The following is a 17,500-nucleotide window of genomic DNA, read 5'->3' as shown; positions in this document are numbered from 1 at the left end:
CAGAGAAGTTAGGATACCCGTCTGGTCCAGTCGCTGTGCTGTAAACTGGCAGCTTTTAATGTTGCAGACTACTTATTCTTTAGTAGTTTAAGTGTAAACATGTATTGTTATTGTGAATCTTTGGTTTAAACTAGCTTTCAAACAAACGCCCCCAAAGGGGCACCTCAAGCCCCCTTTCCAAAATATTGCTAACGCCCCCATCATCTTCTGAACGCCCTAGAGTGCACCGACGTTGAGAAACACTGATATATATATATATATCTCTGTCTACAGCCGCATGAAGGTACGACATTTGTTGCCTTTTTGTTGCCTTTTCACTGCGTTTTTGTCGCTTTTTTGCTGCCTTTTTGTATATCTCCTTCTATAGTATATATAAGATACAATATACACGTAACCTTTGAGATCATGACTTCATAAATATCTGCTATCTAGGTTCTAAATATTCGTATGTGAATGATGTCTGTTAGCAAGGTGTATAAATAAAATGTTGAGTGATATTCTGTTCATTTAGGTACATAAGGTCATTTTTCACATATGATGTTGGGTTGAACGTTTGATTTGAATCCGACAGTGATGATTGGCTGACCGTTAAACCCAGAATAGTTTGGTGATGTTGACTCGCAGCAGATAAGCAGTTTTATCTCACATCGTATCATCAACCAGGAGATTACAAGAGTTTAATGTTCCACAGAAACCAGATATCACCGCCATGTTTCAACAACAACAAGGTCATGAAAATAACACTGGCCTTTTGGTTGATACCATAGTGTTTACTTCCTGTTGAGCTTTGGAGGGCCACCATTTTGGGGCGTATCTAAACAACCTGAATCTCATCTGCTCTGGGAACGCTTCGGGAACGCTTCGGGAACGCTTCGGGAACGTTTCGGGAATGCTTCGGGATCCTCCAAGGTACTCGGAGGAAGTTGCCGGACCACCTTGTGTTGCCGGCTGTGACCTGATAAGAGGCAGTAAATGGATGAAATAAACAGTAAAGGGTCACATTTTGAGAGTAAAGTGACCCTTTAAAGTGTTTGATGTTATTCTTCAGTGCTAATGTATTTGTCTCTCTGTCTGTCAGGAGGACATTTCCTGTCTGATGACTGACTTCCAGCATCAGAAACGTAAACTGGAGGATCAGATCTGTAAAATGGCATACAACAAATCCAGGATCACTGTGAGTGACATCTACGGTGTTTGGTGTTTTAACCCTCCAACCAGTGTTGGGAAAGTTCACTTTCTACATGAACTAGTTCAAAGTTCAGTTCACAAATTTTAAAATGAACTAGTTCAGTTCATAGTTCATACTTCAAAATATTGAACTAAGTTCACAGTTCTTTTTTTCTATATGTTGCTGCGAGCTATTATTTTTCAAAATGATTGCCCATCACAGCCCAAATATAGAACCACAGACAGCAATTATTTTATCAGTTTTAACACTGAAACTATGCGTCAGATTTCATCTTCATATCCAACCAGGTCAACGTGCCGTTTCAGGTTTGCTGTGGATGGGACTGAAGTGCAGATTTTCTTTTTGAAAGCCGGCGGGCAAAGTTTGCCCAGAAATGTAAGATTTTTCCATCCACACCGACCTCGTCATAAAACTGGTTTAAATGATCATACGAAGACGCTGCTTTTTGTTTTGATGACCCATGCGGCGGTGCGACACTGGTGGCTGGTGTTGCCAGATTGGGTGTTTTTTTCCGCTACATATGAAGGCCTGTTTATGGTGTGTTTTAGCCGTGGTTTTGGCCTGGAAGGCTCTATAGAAATCTGGCATCCTATTGGACGAAGTTAAACAGAGAGCGTGGCGTTCACAGACACCAGAATGAAGGAGTTCACAGTAACGTTCATCAGGCAGTAATACGGTACGTTCAGGTCACGTTCGCCCAAAATATGAACGAGTTCTTGAACTATCGTTCAACCAGGCACAACACTGCGCCCAACGTCGTCTTCCAGGCAGCGCTGCATGGAGGCACTAGGGTTAGGCAAGGGTTAGGTGATTAGGGTTAGGGTTAGGTGTGGGGGCTTAAAACACCATTGAGCAACATCTACCTTTACACAAGAAGGATGTTTTGTCTCTCCATCTTGTGTTTTACAATCAAAATGTAAAGACCTGAGGTTTTGAATACCTGGAACAATCTTTCCCATAAGGTTCTTATGCAATGCAAACATTCACTGCTCCAGGAAATAGGACGGACCTTAAACAGGGTTACTATCCCTGTATCAAGGTATGCATAGACCAGTTCCTGTCTGACAGCGTCTCTCTGTCCAATCAGAACGAGTTCCTGTCTGACAGTGTCTCTCTCTGTCCAATCAGAACGAGTTCTTGTCTGATACCCTCTCTCTGTCCAATCAGAACGAGTTCCTGTATGACACCCTCCTCTGTCCAATCAGAATGAGTTCCTGTCTGACAGTGTCTCTCTGTCCAATCAGAATGAGTTCCTGTCTGACAGTCTCTCTCTGTCCAATCAGAACGAGTTCCTGTCTGACAGTGTCTCTCTGTCCAATCAGAATGAGTCTGACGTGCTGAAGTGGGTGGTGAGGAAGGAGTTTGGTGAGCTGCGGCGCTGGCTGGAGGTGGAGGAGGCGGGGTTTATCCAGGAAGTGGAGACGTCAACCGCGGTCCTCATCTCGTCCCTCCAGAACCAGACGGACCAGTTAAACCAGAACCAGAACCAGCTACAGGATGCCCAGAAGATCCTGCAGGACCTGAGCAACGAGGGACACCTGGACTTTATCACGGTACTAACTGTCTGTCTGTCTGTCTGTCTCTCTGTATGTCTGTCTGTCTGTCTCACTGTCTGTCTGTCTGACTGTCTGACTGTCTGTCTCTGTCTGACTGACTGACTGTCTGTCTCTGTCTGACTGTCTGTCTATCTGTCTGTCTGTCTTTCTGTCGATCTGTCTGTCTGTCTGTCTGTCGATCTCTCTGTCTGTTTGTCTGTCTCTCTATCTGCCTGTCTGTCTGTCTGTCTGTCTTTCTATCTGCCTGTCTGCCTGTCTGTCTGTCTGTCTGTCTGACGTCTCTTCTCATTGGTGGAAACTAGCAGCTTTCAGAACGCTGCAGACCGGAGACTTGCAAGGAGATCAAAGTTTAAACTCACTATTCCTGAATCTTTGGTGTTGACTATTGTCTGGAGTCTCTGATTGGTCCAGTAAATAACTTTGGTGGTGACTATTGTCTGGAGTCTCTGATTGGTCCAGTAAATATCTTTGGTGGTGACTATTGTCTGGAGTCTCTGATTGGTCCAGTAAATAACTTTGGTGGTGACTATTGTCTGGAGTCTCTGATTGGTCCAGTAAATATCTTTGGTGCTGACTATTGTCTGGAGTCTCTGATTGGTCCAGTAAATATCTTTGGTGGTGACTATTGTCTGGAGTCTCTGATTGGTCCAGTAAATATCTTTGGTGGTGACTATTGTCTGGAGTCTCTGATTGGTCCAGTAAATAACTTTGGTGGTGACTATTGTCTGGAGTCTCTGATTGGTCCAGTAAATATCTTTGGTGCTGACTATTGTCTGGAGTCTCTGATTGGTCCAGTAAATGATCTCTTTCTCTGCTTCTGTTTACAGAAGTACGGATCAATTGCTCCGAGGTAACAAACAAACAAACACACGTCATCAATTACCTCATTTAGTTATTACATATTCAGTAATAAATCTAAAGCCCTTCTCTTCACCTACTTGGCAGTAAATCCTTTTCTGTCTGTCTGTCTGCCTGTCTGCCTGTCTAACCTTCTCTTCACCTACTTGGCAGTAAATCCTTTTCTGTTTGTAATTCTCAGGTTCAGAGAGATTCAGCAGCTCCAGCAGAAGGAGGAGAGAAGATTCAGCTCGGTAAACTTTATTACTGGTTTCAACCACAACGACATTAAACTCACGGTGTGGAAGAGATTACATCGAAAAGTCCTGCCAGGTAAACCTCTATATGCCCGTCTGTCTGTCTGTGCGTCTGTCTGTCTGTCTGTCTGTCTGCCTGCCTGCCTGTCTGCCTGTCCTTAGTGATTATATATATTCTTCCTGTTCCTCCAGCACCAGAGCAGTTGAAGCTGGATCCTCAGACTGCTCACCCGATGTTGGAGCTCCGTCTTGGGGACACGGTGGTGAGCTGTGGGGCTCTGCTGCGGAGGCTTCCTGATAATCCTGAGCGGTTCAGTATCAGTTACTGTGTCCTGGCCAACCGAGGCTTCTCCTCCGGGAAACACTACTGGGAGGTAAACACTAAACTGTAAATCACAGTTTAGACCAGGGGTCACCAACACGGTGCCCACGGGCACCAGGTAGCCCCCAAGGACCATATGAGTAGCCCTCAGGCCTGTTCTAAAAATGAAAATTTCATATCCATTTCATTATCTGTTTCCCACCTTGTTAAGTCATTGTTGAAATCATTAACATGATCAGTGTCTTCACATAGATGAGCATCATTAATCATTAATAATCATATATAACTAAAGGCAAACTGAGCACATTTGTTATTTCAGAAGAGTGTATCAAACTGGTAGCCCTTCGTATGACTCAATACCCATGAAGTAGCTCTCAGTTTAGTAAAGGTTGGTGACCCCTGGTTTAGACCAACGAGACAAGACGGTGTATCATCTGCATAGAACGACTCTGTACTTCCGTTCTAACTTCAGACTTTTTAGGCTTTTTTGTAGCTGCATATCATTTATATCATCTTAGTATGAGTAGAGCGGTAGTGAGATACTTGCTACAGCTGCTTTTCTAGTAGAGATGAAACAGAGAAAATGTTATATTTCTCTGATTCTCTGCTTTGCTCTAACACTGCTCTCTGACAGTTTGTAACAGAAATAAAACGAATTCTGGATGATTTTATTTCTATAGTTTGTGGCTGACTGGTCCAGCTGACTTCTCTATTGGCTGTTGAAACAGGAGACGTCTCTTACGTTCTAAAACCAGCCTCTGGAGACTCAACCAGCTGACTTCTCTATTGGCTGTTGAAACAGGAGACGTCTCTTATGTTGTAAAACCAGCCTCTGGAGACTCCACCAGCTGACTTCTCTATTGGCTGTAGAAACAGGAGACGTCTCTTATGTTGTAAAACCAGCCTCTGGAGACTCCACCAGCTGACTTCTCTATTGGCTGTTGAAACAGGAGACGTCTCTTACGTTATAAAACCAGCCTCTGGAGACTCCACCAGCTGACTTCTCTATTGGCTGTTGAAATAGGAGACGTCTCTTACGTTCTAAAACCAGCCTCTGGAGACTCAACCAGCTGAATTCTCTATTGGCTGTAGAAACAGGAGACGTGTCTTATGTTATAAAACCAGCCTCTGGAGACTCCACCAGCTGACTTCTCTATTGGCTGTTGAAACAGGAGACGTCTCTTACGTTCTAAAACCAGCCTCTGGAGACTCCACCTGCTGAGTCGCAGTGACACCATCAACTGGTTTGAGTCGAGTCGAGACGGGTCGGTTTAGGCGGCTACGGGGCTCCGTATGGTGCTCCGTCATATCAGCGGTAGTTGGTGGTTCAGTAAGCCGAGAATAGGGGACTGTTAGCCAGATACATAGCGGTCATTTCGGCGGACATTACGGTTAAGTTTGGGCGACATAAAGTGAGCGTTATGCGGCGACGACAGTTAAGCTTAGGCACCAAAACAACTAGTTAAGTTAAGGAAAAAGATTGTGGATTGTGTTTCCCCCAGGACATGAACTCCTCCCTCCTCCCTACACAACACCATCAGGTGTTTTAAGTCGGGCCAGTTCAGACCACTGAAACTTTTCCTAAAGCAGTTTTGTTTCGTCTCATCATGTTCTTGATTCAGAACCAGACATGATTTAGTTTTACATACAGTAAAGGATTGTGCTTCTTGTCACCGTGCAGGTGGAGGTCGGTACTAAACCTAAATGGCGCCTGGGTTTGATCAAAGGAACCACTAACCGTAAGGCGAAGCTGGGGAAGAGTCCAGAGAGTGGAGTGTGGATGATTGGACTGAAGGATGGTGTTTATGAAGCCTTCCTGTCACCTCGGGTGGTTCTTCCACTGGTGTGCCCCCCCCGCCGGCTGGCACTGTTCCTGGACTACGAGAACAGACGTCTGACCTTCTTCAACAGCGACAGTCCTGACGAGCTGGGCTTCATCTACAGCTTCAGCCTGGAGCTGCAGGGGAAGGTCTTCCCCCTGCTGGATGTCTGCTGGCATTACAGGGGAGACAACAAACACCCCCTGGTCCTCCCCCAGCCTGGCAGGGACCACCTGCCCCCTCACCCAGCCCCAGAAACCCAGCCTGGCAGGGACCACCTTGCCCCTCACCCAGCCCCAGTCCCCCAGCCAGGCAGGGACCACCTGCACCCTCACCCAGCCACAGACCCCCAGCCTGGCAGGGACCACCTGCCCCTTCACCCAGCCCCAGACCCCCAGCCTGTCAGGGACCACCTGCCCCCTCACCCAGCCCCAGACCCCCAGCCTGTCAGGGACCACCTGCCCCCTCACCCAGCCCCAGACACATCACACATGTAATCACTCAGAAACACAACCAACGCAAAAGCACAGACAGTTCACACAGAGGATCAATATTATTGGTTATTAACATTTACTGCTGTCCCATTGGCTGATAATTGTTAAAGAATAACTTTTTTAACATGGACTCTAAGTGTCTGATGGAACAACTCTGTATAGAACTCCTGATCAGAATCATTTCTATCAGTTATTGGAAGAACTTTTTGTTCCATGTAGTGATTTTAAGGGTGAGGTTATAATGATAGGTGATTTTAATACTGTTTCTAACAAAAATCATGGGATGTATAAAGCCTTTAATAAGTTTTGCCAGGTTCTGGATCTACAGCAAATAATTAAAGAGCCCACACGATTAGCTAAAATGAGTCAAACGGTCATTGATCTCATTTTGGTATCAGAGCAATCTATGATTTCTCAGAGTGGGGTTGTAAATTGTACTATGAGTGACCACTCATTAATTTATTGTACAAGGAAAAAATTTAAAGTTGCATTGAAGAAACAAAACACAACTAAGATCAGGTCATTAAAAAATATAGTCGTGAGGTTTTTATTGAGTGTTTAAAATCACTGAATTGGCCTCTAATGTTATGTTTGGATGTTGATGAGGCATGGGAGCAGTTTAAAAATTTGTTCTTAGAGGCATTAGATAAAGTTGCTCCTATAAAAACGATTCGAGTAAAACTGATATTAACTGCACGCTATCTGAGGCAAGAGAAATAACGTGTGGGGTGCCACAGGGTAGTGTCCTGGGTCCATTGTTGTTTCTCTTGTATATCAACGATATGAAATCTGTTTGCAATTGTAATCTTTTTCTCTATGCGGATGATTCAGCCTTGGTGTTCTCCAATAAGGACATAAGTTATTGAGAATCATTTAAGTGATGAGTTACAAAATATAAGTGAATGGCTGATAGAGAACAAACTGTCTTTGCATTTGGGGAAAACTGAATCTATTTTATTTGGTTCTAAAATAAGGTTGAGTAGGACTCCTGAGCTTAAAATTTCTTTGGGTGGTATCCAGATTGAAGCTAAAAATTTTGTTAAATATTTGGGCTGTGATTTAGACAGTTCTGTGAGTGGAGAAAGTATGAGTCAAAAGGTTGTCAAAAAAGTGAACCAAAGAATAAAATTCCTGGCTCGTAAGGCTCAGTTTCTAAATAAAGAAACTTTAAAAATGTTGGCAAATGCTTTAATTCAGCCACACTTCGATTATGCCTGTACTACATGGTACAGTACCACACCCAAGAGGATAAAAGTTCAACTTCAAACGGCACAGAATAAATTAGTCAGGTTGATTTTAAATCTCAACTATAGAGAACATATTGGCTCTTCTGAACTTAAGAAATTAAAATGGCTGACAGTTGAAAACAGGGTGAGACAGTTGAAACTAAGATTAACAAGAAAGATTTTGTATAAGAATGAGCCAAGGTATTTTAAAGATTATTTTAAGCTTATTAGAAATTCTCATAGCTACTCAACGAGAGGTAGTGCCACAGACATAGTTCCGTGTAGATTTAAGAAAAATACTTTTTTGTACATGGCGGCAATGGAATGGAACAAACTCCCAGTTGGGATTAAGTTAAGCCAGTCAGATTGTTGTTTTAATCGAGCATGTGGTGAATGGTTGTTAAATGCTAATTAGATTCAATCTTTTATGTAGTCTTAAAAGAATATTTATTATTACAGTGTATATATTTGTATTTATTTTGTATTTGGATGTGGTTGAGTGTACATAAGGTACCTTTTAGTCAGCTATAGCTTGCCTGGACATCTTTGTCAGACTACAACGAGGACCACAATGGAAATAAGTTTGTAACTTTCTTGTGTTATCCTCGACAGTTCTGATAAATGTACAATGTCACTGTGTTGGCATTTTGTTATGCATTTATTTATGTTACTGTCTAATAAATCAATCAATAAAAATAAAAAAATCTCTGAAACTGCAGCTGTAATATAACCCCACAGGACTAATGTTTAGTAGCAGTTAAAGTCCACTAAAAGTTCGGTTGTTGCTGCTGACAGACTCAGATTATTATTCTAAGTGTCTGACAACACTATGGGATGGATCCCTACAGAGATAGACCTTTTAGTTAAAGAGTAAGATCCTTTTAGTTTAACATGAAACAGCCCCGAAATCACCATCACCAAACTACACCAGACTCCATGTAAATAATCAGGACTTTAATCATCATAAAACACACTGGGTTCGGGAGGCAGACACCGTCACCACATTTAAGAGTAAACTTAAAACTCTCCTCTTTGATAAAGCTTATAGTTAGGGAGTTAGGAGTTGCAGCGTTCGCCTAGCCCGGCAGGGGAGGGTGTACCCCTTCTCTTCTCTGCTTCTCTTCATAGTCGTCAGATTCATCTATCAACCCTTATAGAGCTGGCCCAGGTTTGCTTTGCACCAGCTCTTAGTTATGCTGTTATAGTTTTAGACAGCTGGGGGACTTCCTTTGACAAACTGAGCTCCTCTCTCCTCTCTCTTTCCATCTGTGTGCTTCCATGTTCCAGAAATGCTTGTTACTAACCTAGCTCTGGGGAGCTTATTCCCCAGAGTCCTGTCGCCATGGTCCTGCTCCACGCCCTGCTATGCTCTGCTACATCCTGCTACGCCCTGCTAATCCTGCTATGCTCTGCTACCCCCTGCTACATCCTGCTACGCCCTGCTAATCCTGCTATGCTCTGCTACCCCCTGCTATATCCTACTACCCTGCTATGCTCTGCTACCCCCTGGTACATCCTGCTACGCCCTGCTAATCCTGCTATGCTGTTACCCCCTGCTATATCCTACTACGCCCTGCTATGCTCTGCTAGCCCCTGCTATATCCTACTATGCCCTGCTATGCTCCGCTACCCCCTGCTATATCCTACTACGCCCTGCTATGCTCTGTTACCCCCTGCTATATCCTACTATGCCCTGCTATGCTCTGTTACCCCCTGCTATATCCTACTATGCCCTGCTATGCTCTGTTACCCCCTGCTATATCCTACTATGCCCTGCTATGCTCTGTTACCCCCTGCTATATCCTACTACGCCCTGCTATGCTCTGTTACCCCCTGCTATATCCTACTATGCCCTGCTATGCTCTGCTACCCCCTGCTATATCCTACTATGCTACCTGCTATGCCATGAACTACTACAACTACTATTTCTAGTCACTGATCTATTATCTTTATTGTGACTATTACTGCCACTGTTAATCACACCGGGTCTGTCCCGTCAGACACCACCTACCAAGAGCCTGGGTCTGTCCCGTCAGACACCACCTACCAAGAGCCTGGGTCTGTCCCATCAGACACCACCTACCAAGAGCCTGGGTCTGTCCCATCAGACACCCCCTACCAAGAGCCTGGGTCTGTCCCATCAGACACTACCTACCAAGAGCCTGGGTCTGTCCCAGGTTTCTTCCTGAGAGGGAGGTTTTCCTCGCCACTGTCGCACTGAATGCTCTTGGGGGAATTACTGGAATTGTTGGGTCTTTGTAAATTATAGAGTGTGGTCTGGACCTACTCTATCTGTAAAGTGTCTTGAAATAACTCTTGTTATGATTTGATGCTATAAATAAAATGTAATTGCATTGAACTTCATTCAAAGTGAACAGAAACTAAATAAAACTATCAAAAGCCGTCTTGGTCCATCTTTCCACTGTTCCAACAATCACCACTCTGGTTTGGTTGAAATAAACCCTTAATTCACCCATTTATATGTGGAGATATGCTGGCTCTATACACGCTAAAAGTCCTGATTATTTACATGGAGTCTGGTGGAGATATGCTGGCTCTATACACGCTAAAAGTCCTGATTATTTACATGGAGTCTGGTGGAGATATGCTGGCTCTATACACGCTAAAAGTCCTGATTATTTACATGGAGTCTGGTGGGTTTGGTGATGGTGATTTCTGAATCTATTATATTTCTTATTGGGTTAAAAACATCTGAACAGTTGAAACAAACAATAAAACATAAATAAAAAAACACAATAAAAAAACAACTGATCCAAAATGAGTTTGTGATTCTTTGAAGAAAAACAGTTTTTGATAAATGGAAACAGAAATCACATTTATTAAAATTATTTGTCATTGCCACACTGAAATTGTTCAAAATCTATCAGGATTATGAATACAGACTTTCTTTTTAAATTTAACAATTTCATGAACTAAAGTTAAATCTGCTTTAATGAGAGATTTAAATTTAAATGTCTTTAGTGATATTTCGGCAGACTGGAGTTTTACAGGCATAAGTCTTTATTTGAGTAGTTTTTAATATACGAATGATCAATAAGAGAAGCAGTGATTAGAAGAAACAGTCTGAAAGTAAAACTGTCAAACATGAAACTGTTTCTGCTCATTAAACTGATCGATGGAACAGAGATATCACAGTAATGAAATACAGTACAATGCCACTACAAACTTAACTTATTTTACAGCGTCATCAAATCCTCACACTCAGAAATAAACACTGCACATATACATATATGTAAATATATACCATTTATCATCCTAACATATATGTATACATATACATATACATATATGTTAGGATGAAAACTAATGAAGCTCAGTGTAAAATCATTCAGGAAGATTTCATGCTTCTCATTTCGTCCCCCTGCTGGACATCTGCTGGCATGACAGGGGGGACAACAAACAGCCCCTGGTCCTCCCCCAAGCTTCTTCATGTCTTTCTGTCTGTCTGTCTGTTCTGTCTGTCTGTCTGTCTGTCTGTCTGTCTGTCTCTCTCTCTCTCTCCCAAACCTAATCAGCTGACTGTTGGCGTTCACTTCAACCAGATGTTGCCATGATTTCCAAGAGCCAATCACATAGTTGCATCCATACTTTAAATCAAAGGCACGTTGAATCTTTAAACAGTGTGCATTGCTTTGAGGTATGTTTTCTGTCGTTTGGTGGGTGTGTGAGAGATCAGTGGAGTCCGTAAACTCGAGGTAGTAAAAAAGCAGAATGCTTGCGCCAGAGTTAGACTTGACTTGAGACTCATCCTCAAAAGACTAAAGACCCTACTTAAGATGCAGGACTTGTGAATCTTTATTTTTAGGAAACATCTAATAAGCTGAATGGTCTTCCCCTCCCTGCACAACCTTTAACCTCCCTACATAACACGTAACGCGTAAGGCCGGTTACACACTGGATGCGTCGCGTGAACGTGTCAGCTGCGAGGCGTGTCCGTTTTTATTTGGGCTCCCATATTAACAGGTTAGAGCTTACACACTGCCTGCATGACATGCTCAGGCGCGGCTTGAGAAAATGCGTGCGTCCTAGAAATAGAACCAACGCCTATTTTTCACGCGACATGCAAGCATGTTGGAAGCGTTTCCAGGCAAAATAGAATAGGAAAAGATGTTTATATGTCGTTTAGACACGAATACATATTAATAAATGACATGTTGATGTTTGAAAGTCTCGAGGTTTTGATATAAATGCAGATATATAAATGTAATTTAAATACAGAATGAAATATTCTGGAGCCTATTTTGCCGTCAATACTGCCGACATTGTCTTTGCTGTAATCAGATCAGAATATATTTATGTTTATGGGAAACATCCATGTGTCCAGACAAGGCTAGCAGCAGCAGCGCCGCGTCAGACACGTTTCTGGTGTGTAAAGACATTCACGCAGCTGACACGCAACAGAAACGCCACGCTCATGCCATGCAGCCAGTGTGTAACCGGCCTAACTCCTAACACATAACACATCTGCTGGGAGACAGGGAGCAAACATGTCGACGCTCCGGCAGCTGATGTGCCATTCATCAGAATTTTTGGCTTTAAAACTTCAGACAACAGGGCCCAAACTAAAGAAGATCTGAATGCTAAATGTGTGGACTCCTGCTCAGAGACTCAAGGGTCTGTCTGGCTTGCGCACACAGCTGTGTTAAATGCACCGTTGTTGAGGTTAAAGAAACGTTCGCTGGTCATATTTTCACCATTTGTAAAACGTCTGCAGATCAAACAATCAAAAATAATAAATAACAATGAGTGCCCTGCCTTCAGCAAGCTGGATGAAGTGTAGAAGCATCAGGGTTTCTCTCAGCAGTCGTGCACACATCGTTCCTGGTGCTGCAGGAAGCGGATCAAACCTACGGGCAGTGGCAGCTTCTTCAAACGCCGACGTCCAACCAGCTGGAGAACCTGCACCCGGCAGAGTTGCAGCAGTGGCCGCGGAGGCGCTGAAACATAAACCGGAACATCACCAAACTACCAGATACCAAATTATAAGACAACAAGACACACTGGAGCATTAGATACACAACTACCAGACACACTGGAACATCAGATACCAAACTACCAGACACACCGGAACATCAGATACACAACTACCAAACACACTGGAACACCAGATACACAACTACCAGACACACTGGAACACCAGATACACAACTACCAGACACACTGGAACATCAGATACACAACTACCAAACACACTGGAACACCAGATACACAACTACCAAACACACTGGAACACCAGATACACAACTACCAGACACACTGGAACACCAGATACACAACTACCAAACACACTGGAACACCAGATACACAACTACCAGACACACTGGAACATCAGATACACAACTACCAGACACACTGGAACATCAGATACACAACTACCAGACACACTGGAACACCAGATACACAACTACCAAACACACTGGAACACCAGATACACAACTACCAGACACACTGGAACACCAGATACACAACTACCAGACACACTGGAACACCAGATACACAACTACCAGACACACTGGAACATCAGATACCAAACTACCAGACACACTGGAACATCAGATACACAACTACCAGACACACTGGAACATCAGATACACAACTACACGACACACTGGAACATCAGATACCAAACTACCAGACACACTGGAACATCAGATACACAACTACCAGACACACTGGAACATCAGATACCAAACTACCAGACACACTGGAACATCAGATACACAACTACCAGACACACTGGAACATCAGACACCAAACTACCAGACACACTGGAACATCAGATACACAACTACACGACACACTGGAACATCAGATACACAACTACCAGACACACTGGAACATCAGACACCAAACTACCAGACACACTGGAACACCAGATACACAACTACCAGACACACTGGAACATCAGATACACAACTACCAGACACACTGGAACATCAGATACCAAACTACCAGACACACTGGAACATCAGACACACTGGAACATCAGATACCAAACTACCAGACACACTGGAACATCAGATACACAACTACCAGACACACTGGAACATCAGATACCAAACTACCAGACACACTGGAACATCAGATACACAACTACCAGACACACTGGAACACCAGATACACAACTACCAGACACACTGGAACACCAGATACACAACTACCAGACACACTGGAACACCAGATACACAACTACCAGACACACTGGAACATCAGATACCAAACTACCAGACACACTGGAACACCAGATACACAACTACCAGACACACTGGAACACCAGATACACAACTACCAGACACACTGGAACATCAGACACCAAACTACCAGACACACTGGAACATCAGATACCAAACTACCAGACACACTGGAACATCAGATACCAAACTACCAGACACACTGGAACATCAGATACCAAACTACCAGACACACTGGAACATCAGATACCAAACTACCAGACACACTGGAACATCAGATACCAAACTACCAGACACACTGGAACACCAGATACACAACTACCAGACACACTGGAACACCAGATACACAACTACCAGACACACTGGAACATCAGACACCAAACTACCAGACACACTTGAACATTAGATACACAACTACCAGACACACTGGAACATCAGATACACAACTACCAGACACACTTGAACATTAGATACACAACTACCAGACACACTTGAACATTAGATACACAACTACCAGACACACTTGAACATTAGATACACAACTACCAGACACACTTGAACATTAGATACACAACTACCAGACACACTGGAACATCAGATACACAACTACCAGACACACTTGAACATTAGATACACAACTACCAGACACACTTGAACATTAGATACACAACTAACAGACACACTGGAACATCAGATACACAACTACCAGACACACTTGAACATTAGATACACAACTACCAGACACACTGGAACACCAGATACACAACTACCAGACACACTGGAACACCAGATACACAACTACCAGACACACTTGAACATTAGATACACAACTACCAGACACACTGGAACACCAGATACACAACTACCAGACACACTGGAACACCAGATACACAACTACCAGACACACTGGAACATCAGATACACAACTACCAGACACACTGGAACACCAGATACACAACTACCAGACACACTGGAACACCAGATACACAACTACCAGACACACTGGAACATCAGACACCAAACTACCAGACACACTGGAACATCAGATACACAACTACCAGACACACTGGAACATTAGATACCAACTTTGTGTAACTTGTTTTTCGGAGACTTTCCATGTGATGAGACATGATGGGGAAGGTTACTACGGGAGTTTGAGGGCCCTTATTTAGAATATGCGTTATTATACATATACGATTTATCTTATTATTGCAGTGTCTCAGTCTCCCTGAAAATGCCTTGATTTGAAAAAATAAAATAGAATTCCAGGCAACTTTATGTAAATCAAGAGCATCCAGCTCGTGTTTCCGCCTCTGGAAAACTTCCGAACATCTTTGAGAATAAAAGCCATATTTTGCTTTGCTTTCTCCTGAAAATCAAATGAAGACAGTTTCATTTCTCTCAGAAAAAGACTTCAGAAAGTTTTCCTAAAATCAGGTCAGTCACCTGCTTTGTCCTTGATGCCGCTCCAGTCGGAGAAGCTGTCCAGGTGTTCCAGCAGTCTGGAGCAGAGCGTCACATGACCAACATAGTCCAGCAGGACGTCAATGATTGGCCCCGCCCAACGGCAGATACTCGGAGCTGAGATCATCTCGCAGAACTGTTAATCAATCACAGAACTATCAATCGCAGAACTGTTAATCAATCACAGAACTATCAATCGCAGAACTGTTAATCAATCACAGAAATGTTAATCAATCACAGAACTATCAATCACAGAACTGTTAATCAATCACAGAACTATCAATCGCAGAACTGTTAATCAATCACAGAACTATCAATCGCAGAACTGTTAATCAATCACAGAACTATCAATCGCAGAACTGTTAATCAATCACAGAAATGTTAATCAATCACAGAACTATCAATCACAGAACTGTTAATCAATCACAGAACTATCAATCGCAGAACTGTTAATCAATCACAGAACTATCAATCGCAGAACTATTAATCAATCACAGAAATGTTAATTAATCACAAAACTGTCAATCACAGAATAATAACAGATAGCAGAATTTGCCATTGGATTACGGCAAAATACGGATCTTTTTTCTTAACGTGTCTTAACGTTTTATGGTGTGACTGCGCTTTCGTTTCTGCATTTGGAGAGGTATCTCAACAGACTGTAGGTCCAACACTGATTGGTCACTGTTACATTTTAGTTGAATTTAAGTGTCGGGGTATCCCGCCACCGTCTGTCTGTTGCGTTCCAAGACAGCCGCGATTGGATTTCATGAGGGCGAATTGTTAAATTGTTACAATGTAATTTAAAATCTGCTTTAAAAATAAAGATATTTGTTTTTTTGAAGATTGTTTTGTCCATATGTGCTCGTGCTGTGTTCCCCGAGTGGTAGGCCAGGTCTCAGCTGCTACAATGAGTTTTTTTTTGCCCCCTGGCTCAAATGTCAAACTCTGCCTATGGTTACATAATGTTGACTTTATCCCTCGGTTGTGTAGTTGAATATATAAACCCTTCCAGCAGACTCCTGTCACCTGTACGCCCCCTGTCTGCTGCGGCACACCGTCGCTGTATCCCAGGTCCCAGTCCGAGTGCTTGGTTCTGATTGGAGGATGTGTGCAGGCTCCGTAGACGCAGCTGAAGCAGGACTGGGCGTGGCCTCCGTGGTCCAGCAGGAACTTGAACATGGGCAGGAACTTCATGGAGAACATGTAGACTGCGGGGAATGTGGTGGGGTGCGTGGGCACGGGGGCGTTGATATCGGCGCCGTGCTCTACCAGCAGCTCCACCATCTCCATGCTGCCCATCCGCGCCGCCACCATCAGCGGCCGGAACATGTCGCGGTTGGGGTCGGCGCCGGCTGCCAGCAGCGAACGTACGGCGTCCACGTTGTTGTTGCTGACGGAGAAGTAGAGCACCGAGCTGCGCCGGTCCTCGTAGAGCTTTGAGCGCTCTTCGGACAGCTGGGCGTTGACGTCGAAGCCCGCCGCAATCAGATCCTCCAGGACCTCATCACGGTTACGCTCGGCGGCCAGGTGCAGCGGGCTGATGCCGCTCCACCGCACTGCGGCTTTACTGGTGACGGGGACCAACATGGAGACGATGCTGGAACAGGAAACAGAACACAGACTCTGACATAACTCGCTAGCTTGTTCACAAGGATGAAAGAAACCCACTGTTACTGTTAGAGACTAATCAACAGTTATCTGTATTTAAGTTTAAGTTTTTCATATTTCCTGTTAATAAAGATATACTCTTATCCCCATCTTCTAAAATGCATGTCCTAAAGCAATGTTTATATTCCAGATTTACCCAGGTAAAACGTTCACCAGTTAGTATTTCATGCTGTGGATTTTTAAGTACTGGTAAAGAAGAGACATTTTTGTAGTTTTAACAGCAGAGAAATGTGCAGGTAGAGTATAAAACTACAACCCAGCATCTGCCTTCAACATTAAAGTTAGCTGTCCTGATCTGAGCCTCTCTACTCCTGAAACGCTGGCTCTGGTCTGAGAACTGGATTTAAAACCTAAATTACAAAGATGTCTTCGAGATCTGTGTGCCTACGTGTCATTTCCTGTCTGGGCGGCGATGTGAAGCGGTAACAAGCCGGTCTTCCCGGGTTTGTTAG

The 17,500-nt window shown here is 43.6% G+C and overlaps 2 protein-coding genes across 4 annotated transcripts in view; one reads left to right on the top strand and one right to left on the bottom strand.

Moving 5' to 3' along the window:
* Window positions 1–6,478, top strand: part of LOC120546469 (E3 ubiquitin-protein ligase TRIM50-like) — an 11,034-nt gene extending 4,556 nt beyond the window's left edge. Inside the window, exons 5-10 of the mRNA XM_039781396.1 lie at window positions 1,079–1,174; window positions 2,512–2,742; window positions 3,573–3,595; window positions 3,785–3,915; window positions 4,032–4,213; window positions 5,843–6,478. Coding sequence (XP_039637330.1) covers window positions 1,079–1,174; window positions 2,512–2,742; window positions 3,573–3,595; window positions 3,785–3,915; window positions 4,032–4,213; window positions 5,843–6,478 — 1,299 coding nt within the window. The remainder of the gene's footprint in view (window positions 1–1,078; window positions 1,175–2,511; window positions 2,743–3,572; window positions 3,596–3,784; window positions 3,916–4,031; window positions 4,214–5,842) is intronic.
* Window positions 6,479–12,046: 5,568 nt separating this feature from the next.
* Window positions 12,047–17,500, bottom strand: part of LOC120546642 (ankyrin repeat and SOCS box protein 2-like) — a 16,165-nt gene continuing 10,711 nt past the window's right edge. For all 3 annotated transcript variants that reach the window (XM_039781739.1, XM_039781740.1, XM_039781741.1), the window contains 4 exons: window positions 17,437–17,500; window positions 16,407–16,977; window positions 15,360–15,513; window positions 12,047–12,659 (listed from right to left, as the gene is read on the bottom strand). The exon at window positions 17,437–17,500 is cut by the window's right edge and continues 108 nt beyond it. In XM_039781739.1, the coding sequence (XP_039637673.1) occupies window positions 12,520–12,659; window positions 15,360–15,513; window positions 16,407–16,977; window positions 17,437–17,500 (929 nt within the window). In that variant the 3' untranslated portion in view covers window positions 12,047–12,519. The remainder of the gene's footprint in view (window positions 12,660–15,359; window positions 15,514–16,406; window positions 16,978–17,436) is intronic.

Source organism: Perca fluviatilis, chromosome 18 (assembly GCF_010015445.1).
Source record: "Perca fluviatilis chromosome 18, GENO_Pfluv_1.0, whole genome shotgun sequence".
Classification (NCBI taxonomy): domain Eukaryota; kingdom Metazoa; phylum Chordata; class Actinopteri; order Perciformes; family Percidae; genus Perca; species Perca fluviatilis.
This window is presented reverse-complemented; position numbering and strand designations above follow the sequence as displayed.